This window comes from Aspergillus piperis, assembly GCF_003184755.1.
Source record: "Aspergillus piperis CBS 112811 unplaced genomic scaffold BO85scaffold_32, whole genome shotgun sequence".
Classification (NCBI taxonomy): domain Eukaryota; kingdom Fungi; phylum Ascomycota; class Eurotiomycetes; order Eurotiales; family Aspergillaceae; genus Aspergillus; species Aspergillus piperis.
Genome location: NW_020291622.1, coordinates 215590 through 235514, shown reverse-complemented (window position 1 = coordinate 235514; position 19925 = coordinate 215590). Strand labels below are relative to the sequence as shown.

At 49.6% G+C, this 19925-nt stretch overlaps 7 protein-coding genes across 7 annotated transcripts; 3 read left to right on the top strand and 4 right to left on the bottom strand.

Moving 5' to 3' along the window:
• Window positions 1-383: 383 nt before the first annotated feature.
• On the bottom strand, window positions 384-2256 carry BO85DRAFT_454111 (autophagy-related protein 27). Its single transcript, XM_025661206.1, has 3 exons — window positions 1539-2256; window positions 898-1456; window positions 384-797 (listed from the first exon to the last, which is right to left on the bottom strand). The coding sequence occupies exons 1-3, from the start codon at window positions 1804-1806 to the stop codon at window positions 602-604; spliced, it is 1023 nt and encodes a 340-aa protein (XP_025510328.1). The 5' UTR covers window positions 1807-2256; the 3' UTR covers window positions 384-601.
• A 577-nt stretch (window positions 2257-2833) lies between these two features.
• Window positions 2834-3727, top strand: BO85DRAFT_454110 (tubulin-binding prefolding complex subunit GIM3). Its single transcript, XM_025661205.1, has 4 exons — window positions 2834-2892; window positions 2965-3099; window positions 3268-3335; window positions 3462-3727. The coding sequence occupies exons 1-4, from the start codon at window positions 2875-2877 to the stop codon at window positions 3652-3654; spliced, it is 414 nt and encodes a 137-aa protein (XP_025510327.1). The 5' UTR covers window positions 2834-2874; the 3' UTR covers window positions 3655-3727.
• A 184-nt stretch (window positions 3728-3911) lies between these two features.
• On the bottom strand, window positions 3912-6959 carry BO85DRAFT_204906 (transcription factor domain-containing protein). The gene is made up of 4 exons (XM_025654565.1): window positions 6363-6959; window positions 6194-6291; window positions 5364-6137; window positions 3912-5307 (listed from the first exon to the last, which is right to left on the bottom strand). The coding sequence occupies exons 1-4, from the start codon at window positions 6831-6833 to the stop codon at window positions 4185-4187; spliced, it is 2466 nt and encodes an 821-aa protein (XP_025510326.1). The 5' UTR covers window positions 6834-6959; the 3' UTR covers window positions 3912-4184.
• A 1073-nt stretch (window positions 6960-8032) lies between these two features.
• Window positions 8033-8648, top strand: BO85DRAFT_454106 (uncharacterized protein). The gene has a single exon (XM_025661204.1). It carries the CDS (start codon window positions 8232-8234, stop codon window positions 8517-8519), a length of 288 nt encoding a protein of 95 aa, XP_025510325.1. The 5' UTR covers window positions 8033-8231; the 3' UTR covers window positions 8520-8648.
• Window positions 8649-9005: 357 nt separating this feature from the next.
• BO85DRAFT_463978 (uncharacterized protein) lies at window positions 9006-11167 on the bottom strand (the record flags this gene model as incomplete). The annotated part of the gene is made up of 9 exons (XM_025661956.1): window positions 9006-9118; window positions 9287-9409; window positions 9452-9562; window positions 9959-10020; window positions 10116-10169; window positions 10247-10420; window positions 10484-10585; window positions 10789-10921; window positions 11071-11167. The coding sequence occupies 9 exons, from the start codon at window positions 11165-11167 to the stop codon at window positions 9006-9008; spliced, it is 969 nt and encodes a 322-aa protein (XP_025510324.1).
• A 4846-nt stretch (window positions 11168-16013) lies between these two features.
• On the bottom strand, window positions 16014-16592 carry BO85DRAFT_384201 (proteasome assembly chaperone 4 family protein; the record flags this gene model as incomplete). Its single annotated transcript, XM_025656543.1, has 2 exons — window positions 16014-16241; window positions 16416-16592. The coding sequence occupies 2 exons, from the start codon at window positions 16590-16592 to the stop codon at window positions 16014-16016; spliced, it is 405 nt and encodes a 134-aa protein (XP_025510323.1).
• A 226-nt stretch (window positions 16593-16818) lies between these two features.
• Window positions 16819-18630, top strand: BO85DRAFT_454104 (N2227-domain-containing protein). The gene is made up of 3 exons (XM_025661203.1): window positions 16819-16901; window positions 16980-17096; window positions 17186-18630. Exons 2-3 carry the CDS (start codon window positions 16990-16992, stop codon window positions 18321-18323), a joined length of 1245 nt encoding a protein of 414 aa, XP_025510322.1. The 5' UTR covers window positions 16819-16901; window positions 16980-16989; the 3' UTR covers window positions 18324-18630.
• Window positions 18631-19925: the final 1295 nt, after the last annotated feature.

Sequence of the window (19925 nt, the reverse complement as noted above, 5' to 3'; positions counted from 1 at the left end):
TATCTATATCCATTTTATGTCATACTGGATATATAGAAACTCTCTTGAAGTCATCAATTTTTCCTGTTACTTCTCAGCCCGATAAGTACATGAAGGTCATCATTGTTTACTTATTGCCATACCATACCTACTACTTGTACTATTAAATTATTTGAGATGATGATTGCTACGCTACTACTATAGTACCTTAGATTAGATATTGATCCGGTTTCAGCTGCTGCATATAGTACTGGTATTAATTAGTATCTTACTAGGGAGTATCTTTACTTCTCCGATTTTTAAGTTGCCAGGCTGCCATGTTTTCTTACTACTACACCCCTTGCTTTCTTTTAGTACTACGTAGTCCAACTACATCTTCAGTATTCCTACAGTTGATAGATATGTTTCCTTAAGTCATCCCTCTCGTAGCGATAATCCTTATACATACTATCTTTATCGTGTCATATTTCTTTATCCCACCATATAATAGAATCATCCTCGTGATCATCATCATCGCCAACAACAACCTCATCATCCAACTATTCCCAAGCAAACAACATAACAAACCACACAAAGAAACCAAATTGGCAATCAATCAATCAATCAATCTCTAAAAACCCCCCTAAACAGCACTATATCCCCCTCTAGATCCCGTCCCTTGCAGCGTATTGACCACCCGCCGTAACCAGTCCTGGAAGAGGTAGGGAATATCGCGGATCGTGTCGCCGTGCGGGAGGAGATCCCACCCGCGGGCGCCGTAGCGGTTGTAGTTGAGCCAGGAGCCGAAGATGAGGTATGCTGCGATGCAGAGGAAGAGACTGTCCAGATGAATCTCGTTAGTTCGATCCAGGTTTCCCACAGGGATAGTTCGTAAGCAAGAGGGAGGGAGGGAGGGAGGGAGGGAGGGGCAAATCATACATAATAATCAACCAAGTGAAGAACCCCCAGTGACTCGACCCATCACCATTACCACCATCGGGATTCTTCTCACCCGGCTCATCCCTGTAATTGTCGCACGCGTAGCGCGTCCTCCAGTTCAGCTTCAGCACGTAGGTATCATCATCTGCGGGCCCGAAGCTCTTGAACTGCAAACTGCGTCCGCCCTCGGGTATAGTGCCGTTATCATTATTCTCGTTGTCGCCGTTAGTCTCGTCCGCCCGTTGACTCAGCTGCCACTGCCGACGGCGCTTCTCCTCGGTGTCTTCGGTCGTCTGTAGTCCTTCTAATCCCGACCGGTCGGGATCACACTGGAACTCGATCACGGCGCCCGCGTTTTTCTTCTTCTGTTGTTCTTCGTCGAAGTATTCGCCTCCGGCGAGTTTGACGAGGAGACCTTCCTGTTCGGAATCGAGCTTCTTCAGGCGCGTGATTTCAGCGTCTTTGGTGCCGTGGCCGAGGTGGTCGAGGCCGACGATGGGAAAGACGGTGCTTTCTTCTTTGTGGCTATCGAGAGCGGTTTTGTATTGGAAGCCGCAGACTGTTTTGGGGGGTAAGAGTTTGGTTAATCATAAGAGCTAGGAAACAATTTCAGGGGAGGGTGGTGGACGGGGTAAGCGTACTGTTCTTGGAGGTCGGGCATTTCAGGTGGCCGCGGTGGGCAGCGCCCTTGAGGATGTTGCAGATGTTGAGCACGTAGGTTGTGTTGACGACATAGTCTTCTGTTTCCTCGACGTGGGAGAGCGTGTGTACGCCGCCGAGAGTGCTGAGGTCATATTTGTAGCTGTCGACGATGATGTTGTGGCAGTCGAAGCCGCCGGACGCGGATGCTAGGCTGGGGAGGAGGGCGGAGGAGAAGAGGAGGGTCGAGAGACCGGTTGGTATTCGCATGGTGAAGGTTGGATTATGTGTTGCTGATGGGGAGGAACTGGATTGGTTGAGGGAGGTGATGAAGCTGATAAACAGATAGGCGATGACCGGAGCTCAGCTCGACAGTTGATGGGGTATGAGTTGTAGAGAACAATGAACGGGAAAGATATCGCTAATTCTGGAGCCCCTGATTTCCAGTTCTGGTCTATAGTTGTGTGCAGAGGAGTTAGGTGCCCCAAAGGAGATGACGATGAAGATAGAGATGGAGACGCAACGGTATGGATGGAGCTGTTCCCGACGCGGAGGTCGGCGATGCGGTGGCCGGGAGTCTTGGTTTCTCCGAGGCGAAGCGGATCAATCACCGCTGGACCACCACGACTGAACATTCAACGTCTGCACCTGACTAGTAAGGCACAGGAAAGTTGGAACCGTCAAAGATTATCGTGGAGATGACGGCAAACAATCGAGATGGCTCGGCGATTGGAGTCATCTCTCGTGGCAGCGGCTGAACGTGATCGGCAATGCGGAGGGCACCTGACGGGGATGATGTCACACGACCAGATGGTGTTGGCGATATTCGTCGACGGGGATGGAAGTATCTCGATTCTTACTGCAAAGGGAATGCATAGCATAAGTGTATTTGTTAGTTGTACGGATATGGAATCCGGGGGTGATTTCATATCAATATAGCAGAGCAGCTATCATAGTGACAATATGAAACCCATGTAAAATCAAGTCTAATGCCAGCCTCACACAGACATAGCAGAGTAGAATCACCGCAAAAACATCAAGACCATAGCAAAATACACATATCACATCCTATGCACCCCAGATACCTCCTCCCCTCATCACCTAAAGAACCATTATAGTACAATGCATAAACCCACCCACCACATCACCACCTCACACCCTCTTATCCTCAGGCACCAACAATGAACCCGCACAGACCAGCTTTGAAGCTTGAAGCCTTGCAGCCTTACAAACCTCAGGCACCCAAAGCCAGCTCCCCTCACAATCATCACATTAATTAATCAATCAAATATCAATCCATCCCCATCCTAACAAACATCCCACCACAACCCCGCCAAGATGATGCAAACTCGCATGGTACGTATACCTCTTCAAACCCCTATACAGAAGAAAAAAATAGCCTATGAAATACTAAGAATTCTTAATCAGCTCACCAAAGAAGACGAAGCCCTCACGGGCAGCGAGGACAACGAAGTCCGCCGCGAGGACCAAGAAAAGATCAATCGCTTTAGTCGGCTGCACCAGCGCGAGACACTGCTGGAGGAGCAGTTGAAGTTGAAGATGGTATGTTCATCACTTTTATTTATTTTATTTTTGATTTCCTTTACATTTCTTAAGTAATTAATAAATGGGGATATGGATATGGATGGATATGCATTATGATTCTACCCCCTTATACACATGATTTCTATTTTTTTCAACAAAAAAGCTTGATCTGACAACCCACCCCAGAAAGATAAAGAAGACTTGGAAGAAATCTCCACGGAATTGGAGCTGGCGGATGAGGATGAGTTGGTGCCGTAAGTTTTCTTTCTTTTCTTTTCTTTTTTTTCTTTTTCTTTCCCATCTGTCTATTTATCTCTGCGAGCCGAGGCGAGCTAGAGCTTGAAATGGAGGGGTTGGGGGATGTGCTAATTGCAATGCAGGTACAAAATCGGAGATGCGTTCTTCCAACTCCCCCTTGAAGAGGCCCAGTCTCTGCTGTCGACGGCAACAGAGCAGGTCGATGCCGATGTGAGCAAGCTCGAGGAAGGACTGAGTGATCTGCGGGAGGAGTTGCAGCAGCTGAAGGTGGCCTTGTATGCGCGGTTTGGACGGAGCATTAACCTTGAGACTTAATTATATCGGGACCTAGCTTAGTATCTACTACTGTTGTTCGTGTAATAATGAGACAGAGTGATGATGATGATGATGATGATTGCATTAGCATTAGCATTAGCATCCCCAATTGTAAACGCTAGTCCAATATGCACGATGCTATTGAAAATCAATTGTGATGGCTGAAAGGACAAGGAGAGAGGTGCAAGTCTAGGTTCGGCTATACACGCGTGTACTGTATACAAAAAGTCCAACATTATATCTACGTCGGTAAAACATCGCAGCTGATTCGTAATCCATGATCTCATCTCACATGCCTGTGGGGTTCTCCCACAATTGCCGGAACAGTAATACAAGTTTTGAGTAGGACAAAGGTCTTGTCCGGTCTGAGGGAAACGGGCCCCTCGCGTGCTCGCTCTCATGGCGCGGCCGGTGAGTCGCCTTCGTAGCGAGTCCGAACGTTAAGCTTCGGCCGTATTAATGTGAAGGACTTGATTTTTTTTTAATGTTCATATCTGCCACATTGTGAAGTGGCATCATCGCGAGCGGTCTCAGATAATGCTCGCGATGGTCATGCGCGAATGAGACGAGCTCGACTGCGGAGTCGTCGCATCAGAGCTCGCGGTGGCTGATTCCGGCCCAAGATATGCCGTTTCTGCGGGCTTGGTACGATGCTGAAGATCTTGTTGTTGCTGTTGCTGTTGCTGCTGCTGTCTCTCGTGGAGGTATTGCACCGTCTGCTCTACCCACTTCCACCCCTCCCACCCTTCTGGCCCTGCATTGGCCTCCGGATGGGAATATGCCACCGGGCTGCTGACTTTGGGCGACATCACTTCCAGCTGCGAGCCGGTCTCACTGCCCTGCCAGACCCAGTTACCTTCAGCGCTTCCTTGCATGTCGCCGGATACATAAACCATCAACTCTTCGTCACGCTCGAGCACTGCTAATTCGTTGCGCCGTAGCCGGTCCAAAACCACTTTGAGGAAGAACGCAAGATAGCGTCCACAGGCCATATTCACGGCGCGCGAATCACCAATAGCAGTACACGCCTGGACACAGACGAGAGCAGAAGCGAAATCCTGGCGAAAGAGGAGTAGAAGTGCACAGCGCCAGAGGTGCACACACAGCATGGTTCCTGCGGAGGATGCCAGCAGGGGCCTCCAGTCGTCACCGTTCGTGGCCGTAAACCCACTTCCAGGGCTGGATGGTGGTCGCATACAGCGGGAAAGTAAGCGGGCGGTATCCTGAGCAGTGGAAACACAATAGTCCAATGATGATGTTCGAGTTTCAGGAGGACAGAAAGGAGAGATATTATGACGGTGGAGGATCAGGCGAGCATTTTGGAGGTAGAGAATCGGGGCGAGGGTACGGGGGTCGAGATACTGGTCGGCTGTAGGGTGGTATTGAGGAGGGAAGGTTGCGAGGCAGGTGCTAAAGTGTCGTTCGAAGGTTTCAAGGGTTCCGAGACTCATTGTCGGACTCTTCAACGTTCGGGACAGCTGGCCGATCGATCGAACCACATGAATGGTGGCCAGTAATGGGGACGTTTGGGGGCTTTCCGGCACCACGCCCCCGTCTGAAGAAAGATATTGCTCGTCGATGGGACACGGGAGGCCCACGTCGCAGTCTTGATCGTTGATGAGAACTGGTTTTCCCATCTCCAAAGCGAGTAGCCTGCAATTACTGTTAGCCAGATAACGAATGAGTGAACCATCGCTGGCAGCTCATACCTATCCCAGGTGTACATCCCCCACCATAACCGTTTCCGCATCTCGCCTTCCAGAGGGGGCCAAGGGCCCGACTCCAAATGCAGGCCAATCTCCTGCGCGACTCGGATGGCGGACCCAATCCAGACCCAACTCGCCGACTGCGAATTAACCTCGTACAAGAAAATGCTGACCAGCAGCGCCGCCCGTGCCTGGTCCAGGGTGAAGTTGTCCTGCCATACATCGATCACCCCGCAACTGACGGTCACAAATTCTTTGCCTTCCTGTTCCTGATTCGCTTCCAGGGTGTGCAAACGCCCACATGCAAAGACTCCAAATAGAACCGCGGCCCATTCACGGGGCACGCCGAGGAGGGTTCCTGCTTGGTAGACCTCCTCAAATTGGGCGACAAAAGTCGGCCAATGGATTACAGGCAGGACGGAGTGAATGCAAGCGTAATACTGTCCCAGCAAGCGATTGGCCAGCTCCTTCGGGGGAAGGCGTGGAGGATCAGCGGTGATCAAGGACTTGGGGCCCGGCTGACGGTATGGAGGTGGCACCCTCAGGATCCCTTTGCCGTATTTTCGCAGATTTGCGCGAGCCTCGGCCAGATCCTGCATCACAGGCGCTTGTGGCCGGCGCGGGGGACGATACCCGGCGTCCGGAAGCTTTAGCTGAGGCTGCCCCGCACCATCAATATCCAGATCCATCAGATTGTCCGATCGTAACATGCCCGACCGAAGTTGCTGTAGTTGTTGCTTGGTCGACAGCAGCTGCTTTTCGAGGTCTTGGACTTGCCTGCAGTCAAATTAGAAAGGCAAGATTCCCACAAACACAACAGCCACGGCACGAACTTGATTGAAGACATGCGTCGATTCGTCTCCTTTGTAAATTGGCAGCGCACCTTACGGTTGGTGCATTCTGTGCAACTGGACGACTCGGAAGCGTCACACTAAATTGAATGAGCCATGCTGGGTTCACGAGGGCGACCACCAGGGTCACCTTCACTGCGGCGTAACGTACCTTGACTTTGCGTTCCCGACAGGCATCGCAACTGGGGTCCTTTCTTCGCTGTCGATAGGCCCTCTTTTGCTGCAAAGGCTGCTGTGACTGATGATGGGGGTGCGGTCCAGCCGCAGCACCTCCGCCCATCGGTTGAAGCAATCCGGGACCATTGAGGGGAGGCGCATCGGCGAGCATCGATGCGCCTTCAGCAGGAGAGCCACTCGACTCGTATGAACGAGCGTAGGTGGGAGCGTTTGTAACGGGAGGAGGTGGGGGATTTGGCATATGTTGTGCCAACGGTTGCAGTAGATGGGCCATCCTCAATCCGCTGTCGGGTCGACTCGGCGGAGCGGAGAGTAGAGGAGCAGGTGCGGGCCCATGTGGTTGAAATGGAGCTGGAGGCGAGGTCACCGCGTGCACCGGAGGAAGTTCATATGACCCTCCTGGTTGGTTCGGGCTACTCGAGGAATGATAGTAGTGCGTCTGCATGTCGACACCCGCAATGCAACCTCATAAGGGGGGACACTTGAGGGGGAGGAGAAGGAGGAGGGGGGATGTGCAAGCCCGGAGCGATTGCGGACCAGACGAAGCTGCCCGCTCGTCCGATGGAAGAAGCACGGAAGGCGGGGAGGACCTGGATGATACAAAGCGAGCAGAAAAAAGATAAAAGGTAGGAAGCACAAGCCGATGGGGAAACTGTCCTTCCTATAGTGTGCAACTCAAAATGCGACACTAGTGCAGAATGATGATAGCTGCAACAGCAAACAACGATGGGGAGGGGAAAAGAGGGAGGAATAATTATTGGACCCCGAATCGACGGCAGAAATCCCGAGCGCCAACCCAGAAAGAGGCCCGAGAAAGTGTGGATTTGAATCGGGAAGCTGGCCGCAGTGGCAAAAGATGGCAAATGGGGGGGATGGAAATCAATCAATCAATGAACTGTCTCGATCGCGCCAAAATTACACCCGAACCAGAGAGCCACAGGGTTCAATATGCTCCAGACCAGAAAGTTAAGTTGGGACGATGGGGCTACCGTGGGGTCATCTAGAAGCGGTAGCTCTCTTGTCGTTGGAGCGGACAGATGGAGATGAGTCGTCCTGTGGGCGCTGGTGAAGCCATACAACAGCCAAATAGGAAGGATAGAGATGAAAGAAACACCGAGATAGACGAGCTGCAAGGAACGTGGGCACGAAGCCAAGCACCAGACAAGAGGTCAGGGCACAGCGTTAGGCGAATGTATGATGATAGATGATAGTACTTTAGGCGGACGCTGAGTTGGAGGATTGGGAAGTTGGCAGACAAGGTAAAGTCAAAAATCGAATGAATACGCGGGCAGATTGTTGTTTTCTTTGGGCAAAGGAGAGAAGAAGGATAGCAAGGAGGAATAGTAAGTAGTAGTAGTTGTAGTAGTGGTTGTTGTTGTTATTGTTGTAGTAGTAAGGAAAGAGGAGAAGGGAATGACAGCCCGGGGACCACGAAGGTTGAATATAGTGTCAAGAGGAAGAGAATGAGAATGACGGCCAACGACAGTCATGGAAGGGATGATAAGCCAGTCGTCAGTCAGTCTCAGTCATACTTTGGATGAACTACTAAAGAAGAACGAGCAGACGTCGTCAGTCATCCATCCTTCATCGCCGCCTCGGAGCCTCTGGGATTTTCCTAAATTTTGTTTATTCTATTTTATTATTTTTTAATTGGGATAATATTTTTTAATATTATTACTACTGTTTTATTTTATTCGATCCGATTGTTTTCAGTTTAGTTCAGCTTCCCGTTTCCGAGCATCACTTGCCCTCTTCTACTACTAAACTACTAGTAACCTACTTAGATCTGGTCTATGAAACAAAGACCCCTACAACACTACTGGGGCAGACTGGCTGTCTTCTCATGAACCTTGCTTCTTCAAGAGTATCTGATTGCTACAACATTCTCACCCATCCCAGACAATTTCCGTCCATTCCGTTGGTGGCAGAGCCAGCAGAAGAGAGGGGAGGGGGGAAACAACTACTTACAATACCAGGGGGAAAAAGAACAAGCTCGACTCAAGCGCCGCTGCCCACTTTTTGCATGCGACCAGGCCTCGGATGGCGTGCCAGAGCTCCTACGCCAGGGTCCTATCCATGCCCAGGAATCGGCTCCGAAAGTCTCTCGGCTGACCCCGGTTACAGAGTTTAGTGCTAAGCAGCTCGGCGGTTGACAAAAATATTCAATAATCCCAAAAGCCATGGCTGAAACGAGACCAGGTGCCTACGCAAATCGGATCGAAGGGGGGTGCGGAGATTAGCAAATGAGCTTACTGCAGAAGTCTATCCTTAGGAATCTGTTGCCGACAGCCTTCTTTTTTGAATTTTTGAATTTTTGAATTTTTATTTTTCTCCTTCTTGGCCCCGGTTCCCGTTGATTGACTGGCGGGTTGGTTTTCCTGCGTGGGCTTTTTAGTTTTTATTTATTTTTATTTTATTCTACTTTTTTACTTTCTACTCTTTCTGTCTGGGTTTATTTCTATTTTATTATTATACTATATTAATTGCCGTCATTCTTGTGATTCTCTGTACTTCTACGGTCTTTTCTATGTCTGCTTCCACCCCCTCATTGCTTATTCAATGCTGATTGATGAGATAATTGCTTTTTCCTGATGGCCAGATGAATTTCAACCTGATCTCACATTGGGTCAATTCGGAGGGGCAACACGAGCGGGATGACGATGACGATGCTGGGACCAGTTCCGACGGTCCATCTGCTAAAATTATTATTGTCTCTCGATGCGAATGTTTCTCATATATTAAAAACCACTGGCCCTACGGAATAGCCCGGTGTGTGGGTTCTTTGTTTGATCGTTGCGACTTCTAAATTGCTTCCTGTGCCTCATGGAATTACTATTATTATGGATTACCGAGTTAGCACCTACTGCTAGATAGATACTAACTACTTAGTACTAAAACCAGCACTACAACGGCCCGTCATCGCGTGTGTCTCTTTGCTGCACCACAGCCTTCCGATAACAAGCTCCCGTGTTGGGCTCGCCGTTTTCTTTCCCTCCCCCATTGTCCATCGCTTGGGGGCCTCTTTCTTTCTTTCTTTCTTTCTTTTTTTTTCGTTGCGCTTACCCGCCCACAGGCTGTTGACTGTTGAGTTGGTTGTTCTTAGTAGAGGATCAGACCTCTGGCTAGTTGAGAGTATCCCGAGATCGACAGTGGCAGTGTCTTCCTGGGTACCGGCTATCCACAACGTGTCCGTCACAATTGTTTTTTTTTTATTACCTGTCTGCTCGTCTTAATTTGGTTTCATTCTACCTTTTTGTATTTCTATTATTTCTTTATTTCTTTTTCATCTACGGATTGCCCAGGAATTAATGAAAAAAAAAAAAAAATCCTGGTGAATCCATGGGCCACGAGGTCCCACTCAAGAAAAGGGCGGAACGGCTGAGCTTCCCAGAGGCTGGGACGGAAGAACGGTTGAGAGTAGTTGGAAGGGGATTTTAACTATGGTTCTGACTTCTGACATTCGTCGGTACGGAGAGCAACTCCGTGCTTAAATTCTGACCTGCAGCTGAGGAGGTTCCTTGGCCCTTGACTAGTCTTTTTCTAGTTTGTAATCCATGAGGCGGAATTGACATGGATCAGGTTGTTCTGGGCAGGACTGGCATTTGGCCTTGGCCGGGCTTGGATTGGTACGTCTCTCGCTTCTTCCAGTTCAGCCTGGAACCGCCGTGGTTCGCTGATGATCATCACGGCAACTCCTGGCAGTCCAACTGTTAGCTAGGCTGTCTACAGTAAGCCTGTCCTCTCCTTCCCCCCTCCCCATTCTCCATCCATGGATGGAGCCCTGGGAGTCGTCAAAGCCGAGTGGCTTTCCACTTTCCTTCCCCCCCTCCTCTTCGCATCTACCCATCAGCTTGCTACTTTGGGTTGGTTGGCGTGTCCCAGGAGGTCACAGTGATGACGGAGACATGGAAAGTCAAAGCCGCCTTTACCACCTGGTCGATGGGGCTCCTCAACGGTTTGATTGGATATTGAAGCGGATCGTTTTTACTATTCTTAATTCTCCTCACCGATGCTGATGGAGTCCGTGTGTTGCTGGTTTCCCCCCTGAGTACGTGGGAGGGATGAGTGTGATTTTGGGGATGTGTTTCCTGAAACGTCGTCGGAGGCGCATTTGCCCTCGGGCCGTACAGTTCGATAGTCTCCAGCAGAATGGTTGGCTGTCGGACAGTAACCTGCGCGCGCCACGATTGCCGGACCCTACTTAGTAGCACTACAGGGTACTAGTCAGTGACTCCCGCGGATTGACTCGGATGAACAGGGTGCTACATAACTCTACAGGGCATACGTACATGTCTCCGAGAGTACAAGAATGTGCAAGGGGAGACAAGACATTCATTCACTCATTCATCAGCAGCAGCAGCAGCATCTTTTTTTTGGGTTACTAGACTATTGTCTACTACAACCATCCGTACCAAACGAGCAGTTCAGCGTCGTTCTGACGATCGACTCGGAATCCCGCCTCCGGACAGAGCCTATTGGCCGAGCCACATGGACGCACGAGGCAGCAACCGTGGTCAAGTTCCACCGCAAATCCTGCATATTACACGATGGGGAATAATAATAATGTTAATGCCTCTTTCTGTCTCTGGGCATCGTTTTCGGTCTCTGTCAATTGAGCCGGTGAGCTGCTTTTTGCTGCTGGCTGCTGTTGCTGCTGCTGGCTGACGATGACTTTGGATCACCGTGGCGGAGTTGGAGTCTTACGAGTGACGCCAGCTTCGGACGAAACACGGAGAAAACCGCCCGGGTGGTGGCCAGAGCGAAAAATCCCCGGCCCATCAGTTTTGTGTTTTATTTTTAATTTTATTTATTATTTATTATTTTCTAGTTTCTGATCTACTTTTTCTCTACGGATAAAGAGAGCGAGCAAGAGAGAGATCGGTTCGCCTAGAATTTGGTTAAGATTGCCATTCCTCGGCCTTTGCCATATTCTTGCTCCTGCTGAATGTAGTTTAGTATGCGGGATCTGATGGGAGATTTTTCGTTCTTTTTTTTTTTTTTACCTCTCTCTCCGGATTCCCCTCTTTCCCTTTTCCTCACTGTTGGCCGGTTAATCTTAACCTCTTTAGCTCTTCAGAATTTTCGCTTGGCGCCTTCTCCTACGCAATTCATTTGTATTTGAGAGGCTTTTTGAGGCTTGTGTGGTCACCGTATCACTTGCCATCCACCGCCGTCAGCCTGGGCCGTGGACTAGCTTTAGCCGTCAGATCTCTGGACCAATGAGGGGGCGTATGTTCCTTCTCCTCAGCAGTTGCCATTCAACCGTCGACTCGGGCGAGAGACTATCATCAAGTAGTCGAACTTGGCATCCCTATCCCAGTATCTAGTGGTGTGTCTGTGTCTGTGTGCGCGGCATCCATCAAGGCTCGGGCTCCTGACGGTCATGTCGATCCAACAATTCAACGGAAGGGAAAATAGTGGAAACAGGGTCCATTGCTTGTCGCACTGATAATCAGCAGACGCTCCCTCGGAGATGTCTGAGTCCAGCCATCGATCGTACTGTAGGCATCGTGTTCCGAGTGGCTAGCGGACGAGGATGATGTTTGGTTGGGCCACCATTCTACTACTTGTTCCCTTTCGGCTCGCGGATTCCGGAGAGCCCAGTAACTGACGCATCTTCCTGGTACCTACATATTTTCAAGAAAGCACGAGGACTAGCTCCGAGTCGCGATGACCGTCGACCGAGCGCCGACTATGACCGTCGTGTGCCTGGGCAGAACTAGAGAAGTTGGGCGGGGTGGGCACGAGCTCTAGCCGCATCATGGATCCAGCTGCATGCTGCTATTTCTTTCTACTGGACACACACGCACGCACACACACACACAAAATGTTGCCCTGTCTGCTACGGAAATGATATCCCCAGCCAATCTACTGGGAGAGGTCGCACAGACGGACAACATCCGCATTCCTCGGCGGTGCAGGTTACGCATTCCCCCCCTGTCTTGTGCCGTGGGCTAGAAGCCTTGCTTTCTCTTTTTCGGCCCCTCATGCTTCATTTCGTGATTTGTTAGAAAGTATTACTCTGATCATTGTTTCTGATATTTTCGGTCTGCTTCTGGGCCTATCGACTCGAACATTACATCGCTCAGGCCTATCCCTTTGTGGAGGGCCAGGCGCACAGCCCGGTCATACTAATCGGATTAGCAAAGCATAGTACGGAGTAAGATGTCGCGAGGTCTATTGTCGCGGAAGGATTCGATTTTGAGGCCTGCGGGTTGGTTGCATGACGGCCCGTTGGCTGGAAGCTCGGCTCAGGAACCTGGACAGCTCTAGCTGGGCATCTAGGCTCGTGTCGAGATGATGCGTGGGCTTGGGTCCCCGCATCAGTATCAGCCAGGTGTGCTCAGATGCCTGATGGTGAGCCTAGGCTCCGATGTCGATTGCTGGATACCACATTGGTTATGCCCATTTTACGAAGCGGAATTCCATAATATCCACCGAAATTATCATCATATCGACCATCAACCACGGGGAATGAAAAGGAGATTAAGAGGTCGTGACTAAGGATGACTAGCGACTGCAAGTCTGGTAAGGCCGGAGAGGTGGTGGTGGTGGTATGTAACGTAGCCGGGCCGGATATTCTAACCGAGATCTCTAACGATGCGACGATACGGTTAGACCTTTAGAGCCCGTCTTGACGGTCCTGGAGATGACCGGAAATTAAATCAACACCACCATCATCATTCACCCATGATAAGACAAGCCACCTGAGGGGTAAGTAGATAGTCGACGCCAATGGGATCGATCACACAGTATACAGCAGGAATTAATAGGGATTCCTTATGACCTATAACAAGATGATTAAGAACAAGGTGGAGAGAGATGGTTACGATAGTCGTGATCTCTCTTCCCAATCCGTCTCCGAGACTCCGAGGGGGCTGTCATGTCAGCCAGTCGCACTTTCCGGTGAGCTAAAGTTAGCAGCCAGTCAAACGCATAGAAAAGGACGCAGATTCCGACAGCCGGACGGGAAAGGATCCCTTTGGAGTATGGCTAGATACGTACAGTCCTAGACTAATGCTAATGTGGTCCGGTTTGGAGACAACCACCGGGTAACTGACCGGATGACTATTATTGGGTGAATGACAATTTCTCTTGCTCTGCTAGTAGCAGCGCACAATCAATCAATTCCCAGGGTCCGGTGCCCCCTCTCCCCTCCCTCCGGCCTCCATTATCCATCCCCATGTGGACGGTCCATCCCGTGACAGTCTGCCGCTGCACCCCATCCTGTAACCATCTCTCTTGGATAGATGATGGTCTCATCTCTTCCCAATTCCTCTTTTGCGCACGCGCTGATTTACTAGTGAGTTTCCCTTCCCTGTTACATCCCACGGCAAATCTTGGCTAGCTTAGTAGTTAGCTGTCTGGCCAGACCGACCCTGCATCGCTTCTACTAGATAATCATTTCGTATTCTCAATTGCTACTAATGCTGAAGGGGCGGTGTCATGAGGGAGTGGATAGGGTATACTAATCTCCCCTCCCTCCCTCTCTATCTATCCAATCCTCATTTCCTCTGGCGGCTACGTAACCTAGTACTACTATACTACGATCTAGTAGCGAGCCAAGTAAAGAAAGTAACTTTCCGAGGTGGTCAGCCCAGGAAACCTATCCGTCCATACAAGCCCGTCCGTCTCCATCGCAAACGCCAACAAATTCGGTGAGTTCCGGTCACCGGGACTAACCTTCTAACCCACAGTAACAGCAACAAGGGTCTCTTACACAGACACACCCTCTCGCCAGTTGCCACTGCCTCCTGATTTCATCCTTTTTCGTTCCCTCCCCCCTCCCCTCTTTCCTTCCCGCACCCATCTCTGTAATCTGTATGCTGCTTGTCCACTGACCGGCCCTCGGCACACCACTTCGGTCGGCTCAATGCCCAATGATTGACGATTGCCCGTGAGCAGGACCAGTCCACGTGGGGGATGGATGCACTGACCTCTTGTTGTTTGTTATTGCTTGGGCCAGTGGTGTTGGCTGATTTGATTTTATCTTCTCTGTCGTCGTAATTCGATTCCACTTGGGGTGGGAAGAGTGAGGTCATATCCTTTTGGGATCGATCGATCTGTCGATGAGTAGTACTAGTATTTTAGATAGGCGATGCCGGTTAGGCAGTACTGTGATTGTCATTATATGTGTGGAATTATAGTCATCTATGATCTTTATGATCTAATATGTGATATAGTATCTGCTACAAACAATAGCAATATGCGATATTCTTCTACTGATGATAAGGATCTTGCGAGATTAAACATTAACATTAACATACTGGAAGTAGATACTAGTAGTGAGTTTGTGCTCAATCGATTAATGAATCAAGGATTCCGAGATCGTGCGGATCAATGTTCGATGAGACGATAGTTTCTATTATGCCAATTGATTAATAGTTATATCAAGTATAATTGTGCAGTATCGTGGGCTATTGCAAGTAGTAATACTATCTAAGCGATGCTCGTGCCCTACCTACCACTACCTATGTCGGACATGCGCTAGGCTAGTCCGCGAGGCTTTGTTTTTCCCTGGGATAGTCTTTCTCCGGGGTCAGTGCTTCCAATATATTCACAGTAGGATAATGCTAATTGATTCGTATGTTGAATTGGATTAATTGGTGCAGTAATGAGGCAATTTGTTGATGCAGATTGCTTAGTTGCTAGGGTATTACTACTGAGCAAGGAGATAATGAATATGAAAGAAGTATCACTCATCAATCTATACTAGTAGTCTACTTTGTAATTATCAAATAAAATCAAGCAACGCATAATCATATCTTACGCACAGCATCCGACCTGACTACATACTCCCCCCCTCCTCCTTACTTCTTCCCTATTCCATAGTATAGTATAGTATAGTGTGTCGTGCTTCGCCTCGGCTATGACGATACTTCCTCTCAACAGTCAACTAGGTAAGCAAGCTAACTAGCTAACTAACTAGTCAGTCACTTAGCGAGGACAACACCTACACGAACAAATTTGACTCGACTGATCCTTTCACCTACTAACTAGTCAGCTAGTTAGCTAGTTGGTTACTATCTAGCTCAGTGATTAATCTATACTAGTAATAACGCCCAAGCTAAGCCTTCTAATCAAACGGGACAGCTCCACGATGAGTACTACGGTATACTAGGTAGGTAGTGGTTAGTGGGTAGGTAGCCCCGAAATGATCGGAGGTGGTTCCGATAGTTAAGCCGGTAGACTACGACGTACTCCGTACGGAGGAAGATGATTTGGCGGGGTGGCTTGAGGGAATTGGAATTGGCGGAGCTGGAAGTTCCGCTGCAGTGACTGGACGTTGGTTATTGCTTCTCTCTTCGTATTAATTTGAAGTGCTAAGTGGTTAGTTGGGTATATCCGAGGTGTGTGTCGGAATGTCCGATGGGAATAATCACATGAGTAGTATTAGGTATAATCTACATTCATTGATGGAAAAGGAATTATAGTACTCTGTGCTATTGGCATGAGTATCATATTATGAATATATTGATAATCAAATGAACTCTCAGAACTCGAAACTGACAGACAGACAGAAATAATAGAGAAACACCCAACTCCCCCAATGCCATCCATCATCCATCCATTTCCTTCCAATACTACTTACTACATAAGAACACTCCAACGTAATATGATAAAGTCATATCTTCATCCCCTCCCACCCCCTAACAACAACCTCCACAATCCTCTTCACCCCCTCAATCTCCTCCTCAGCCATCACCCCCATCGTCGCAGGCTCAATACTCCCGCCCACATAAACCGGCGTTTTCATTCTCCTTGCGAGAATCTTCGCAATCCGGGCTGTGTATTCTACACTTCCCGGGGAGGAGTAGATGGTTGTTGATAGCACATTTTTGGGATTCATTCTCTGCAGTTCTTGTTAGATCTTCTCATACCATCACTGATACTATACTAGTAGTAGTTTATATAGTAGGTTATGGTGATGTTGATGGGTATATATATGTATAGTAAGGAGCGTATATTCATAATGGCGAAGAAGCAAAATGGTAGTAGGGAGAGGGAACAGGAATAGATAACTTACATCCGGCATCGCATATACAAAACTCCCCATCGGCTTGATACTCCCCGCTGCATCACCTGGCGTCGACGAGGTCAGGAATACCGTGCTGCAGGTTTGGTGTCGTGTAAGGTGGATGTGGGCGGTCGTGTGGGGGGTGTAAGGGAGGGGGAGGGAGAGTTCTTTGATTTCTGTTGTCATCTTTGCTTCCTTTTTTTCTTCCTTTCTCTTATTTTGGAGATGAGGTGGTATTGTTGTGTGGTGTATGTTGAGTTCAGTATGTTGTGCGTATTTTTTGCTGTTTGTAGTTCAAGATGGATGTTTGCTGGCTAGCCAGCTGGGTCGAAGTTTGGTGGTTTGGTTTGCATCACCGCTTTGAGGTCCGCATCTTCCCCGCCAAAAGTCAGTGAGTTTCTTGTGCGGGTCCCCCGCTACATTTCTTGCGACGGTTTTTGGGTTACCAACTGCTGTTTTTTTTTTTCTTTGGCTACAGTAGGTTTTTGCACTTAGGTAGGTAGATATCTTCTTACTTGGCTACAAGGAATTGTCGAGCATTGGGATTAGGTTGCTGATTATACGAATTGCTAGTCACTGCACCATGGACGAGCACGAGCCAGATGAAATTCGCAGCTGGTCGGGCGATTTCGACCCCTTAGCTGATAATGCCGAGCGCCGTGTGCTCTTTGCTGCATTTGATTCTTTTAGGTGAGTCATTTGCTATGTGACCGGTCGTGTTATTTAACTTAATCGCTGGTAGTCCGCTGGCATGTCATCTACGTTGCTAACACCCTCAGGCAATATCGGAGAACGGCGCACATGAACACAACTCACCGTCGTCGTCAGGCATTCTATGCCCTACCATCTGCCCACTGGCAGATGTTGTCTGAGCCGCCATTCTCCATCCTCGACAACTTCAACCGCGTGGATGACGCCATTGACGTGAACGCCGACATCGCAGATGCCATCCTGACCACCGGTCTCTCGTCGTTCGGGCTATCAGCGAACCCTGACCCCAACGACCCGCGTGAGAACTGGCACGGGACGGCTACTCAATCCGATGTCAACAAGGCGCACTCCACCCTGAGACAGTTCTACCGGGACTGGAGTCAAGAAGGCCAAGCAGAGCGAGACGTCTGCTACGGCCCCGTGCTGTCCGACTTGCAGAACGAGTTCGGCGCACGGATGGGCTCCGAAGACGAGGACGAAGTCAGGGTGTTGGTTCCTGGCGCCGGTCTGGGGAGACTGGTGTTTGAGATCTGTCGGCAAGGCTTCGCCGCGGAAGGAAACGAGATCTCCTACCACCAGTTGCTGGCGAGCAGCTGGGTTCTGAACCACACGCTCGGCCCTCAGAAACACGCACTGCATCCCTTTGCGCTGCATTTCTCGAACCTCCTGTCCCGGGAGCAGCAACTGCAGGAGGTCAAGATCCCGGATCAGCATCCGGGTACGGCTATGGTGGAAGCCCAGGCGAATTCGGCGCCATTTGGGCGCATGAGCATGTCGGCGGCCGACTTTACTGTGTTGTACACCAACCCCAGCAATGAAGAGGTGTTTGATGCCGTGGCGACAGTGTTCTTCATCGACACAGCGCCGAATCTCATCCGGTATATCGAGGCGATCCGACACTGCCTCAAGCCCAACGGCCTCTGGATCAACGTGGGACCGTTATTGTGGCATTTCGAGGACGGCAGCAACCGCAGTCAGCACGGAGGTAGTGAGGAGGGCCAGGGTGACCAGGGGATTGGGGAGCCCGGGAATGTGGAGCTGACGGAGGCAGAAGTGTTTTGCCTCGTGGAGCGAATGGGCTTTGCGATCGAGAAGCGCGAGGCGCCGCACGAGCGACCCATGTGTGGATATATCCAGGACCCGAACAGTATGTTGCAGCCATTGTATCGGCCGTCGCATTGGGTAGCACGGAAACAAAATGTATAAAGGATGTTATATACGACTGATTTTATTGAAGTCTTGTAGATGATGGCAGGTGATGATGATAGCAACCATCAAAACAGGCGGGTGTCGGTCGGGAGTAAGCAAGCAAGCAAGCAGCCAGCCAGTCAACAGGGAAACAAAAGATGTGGGATGTTGGTCTGGTGTTGTGTCATGAAAGATACCATACGGAAATGAAACCAGATCGGCGATACGGGACACAGATTTTCAGCCGCAGACAACGAAACAAAGAAGAGGGAAGAAGACAGTTTGACAGACAGACAGACAGACAGAAACACAGACAGACAAGGCTGGCGAAGGCTTAGCGGGCGTGGCTGAACCCGCCGGTTCCTTGGGGCCATTCCTTGGAGTGTGTCCACTCCGTCCATGGGAGGGAGGCTAAGTAAATCCTAGTAAGTCAGAGAGGAGTGGAGTGGACGGCCAAACAAAGGACACCGTCCGGGCAGATGCAGATCCACCCACAACAAGAAGACGGATCGGCTCAACTGCCAACACTCGATTATAAGGGATCATCGGGTGTCAAATCTCGAGTTAAACAAAAGTACTTTGGACGGTAGACGAGGAGGCTGGGAAGATGAGAATTGGGATGATCGCACGCGAAATACTTACTCTCATCCCACTGTAGATGGGTAATTTGTGGAGGATGAGTCTCGGAAGGGTTCTTTACGCCGAGGCCAAACTGGGGGGTTCCTTTCAGTATCAAACCATACCGTACTGTATGGTATCATCCATCATAGAATCAGGCTGAGAAAGAATCAATCATGTTCAACCATGAATTCGCCAGACTTTATCTGGTCGAGATAATACTATATTACCTGGATTGTTTTCTTTTTCTTTTGATCGCATCCAGACCCGTCAAGACAGACCCTGAGAGTTAGTACAGTCATTAGTAGTAGTAGTCGGAGAATTTGGGGAAGGGGAATCCAGGGTTGACAGTCAGAACAGACATGATCGCGACCCTCTCAATTTAATCATTCCAGAGCACGGATTCCCTGCCATCAAATCAATCCCAAATCTCACAACTTCATAAGCAATGGTGGTTTGTTAGTTAGTGAGTGACTTAGTTAATTAGCTGGGCGTTTAATTAGTTAGTTCTTCTTTCGCTTTCTCTTTTCTTGCCTTTACCTTTCCATCCCCCCTTTCGAGGCTGAATCTACCCGATCCTTGACAGTCTCATCGCATCGCATCTCCCCCGCAATCAATTTGGTGACAAAGTTCAGTTCAGTCAACTTTCCCGTCTGTTTGTGTTTAGTTTAAACTGTTGCTGCTCCTCCTCCTCTTCCTCCGACTCCGCCTCAATCGATTCCACGCCCACTTTTCCCTGCCATTCCCATTCCATTCCTTTTGGGGAGGAGAGAGTCACTCACTCACTCCCTTCTCTTGTCCTTCGTTCTTACCTGCTTTGCTCTGCTGCCTTACCCATCAGACCCGCTTACTCTCTTACTCTCTCTCCCTCCATTCTTTCCCTCCCCCTCTTCCTTCCTTCCTTCCTTCCTTCCTTCCCTTTTCTCTCCTCTCCTTCCATTCCCTCCCCTCCTTCCCTTATTTCCCTCCCCCCAATTTGCATCCTCCCTCCGTGCCATCATC

What these genes read in the sequence shown, in the direction of transcription:
- BO85DRAFT_454111 (XM_025661206.1), bottom strand. Translation starts at nt 1,806, where the DNA reads ATGCGAATACCAACCGGTCTCTCGACCCTCCTCTTCTCCTCCGCCCTC. An exon ending in ATGCCCGACCTCCAAGAACA is followed by an intron (nt 1,457 to 1,538) that starts GTACGCTTACCC and finishes CCCCCAAAACAG; the next exon opens with TCTGCGGCTTCCAATACAAA. An exon ending in TTCACTTGGTTGATTATTAT is followed by an intron (nt 798 to 897) that starts GTATGATTTGCC and finishes TCATCTGGACAG; the next exon opens with TCTCTTCCTCTGCATCGCAG.
- BO85DRAFT_454110 (XM_025661205.1), top strand. An exon ending in AGCAGTTGAAGTTGAAGATG is followed by an intron (nt 3,100 to 3,267) that starts GTATGTTCATCA and finishes AACCCACCCCAG; the next exon opens with AAAGATAAAGAAGACTTGGA. An exon ending in GATGAGGATGAGTTGGTGCC is followed by an intron (nt 3,336 to 3,461) that starts GTAAGTTTTCTT and finishes ATTGCAATGCAG; the next exon opens with GTACAAAATCGGAGATGCGT.
- BO85DRAFT_204906 (XM_025654565.1), bottom strand. Translation starts at nt 6,833, where the DNA reads ATGCAGACGCACTACTATCATTCCTCGAGTAGCCCGAACCAACCAGGA. An exon ending in GTCGGGAACGCAAAGTCAAG is followed by an intron (nt 6,292 to 6,362) that starts GTACGTTACGCC and finishes CATTCAATTTAG; the next exon opens with TGTGACGCTTCCGAGTCGTC. An exon ending in GGGATGTACACCTGGGATAG is followed by an intron (nt 5,308 to 5,363) that starts GTATGAGCTGCC and finishes CAGTAATTGCAG; the next exon opens with GCTACTCGCTTTGGAGATGG.
- BO85DRAFT_454106 (XM_025661204.1), top strand. Translation starts at nt 8,232, where the DNA reads ATGAACCTTGCTTCTTCAAGAGTATCTGATTGCTACAACATTCTCACC.
- BO85DRAFT_454104 (XM_025661203.1), top strand. Translation starts at nt 16,990, where the DNA reads ATGGACGAGCACGAGCCAGATGAAATTCGCAGCTGGTCGGGCGATTTC. An exon ending in GCTGCATTTGATTCTTTTAG is followed by an intron (nt 17,097 to 17,185) that starts GTGAGTCATTTG and finishes TAACACCCTCAG; the next exon opens with GCAATATCGGAGAACGGCGC.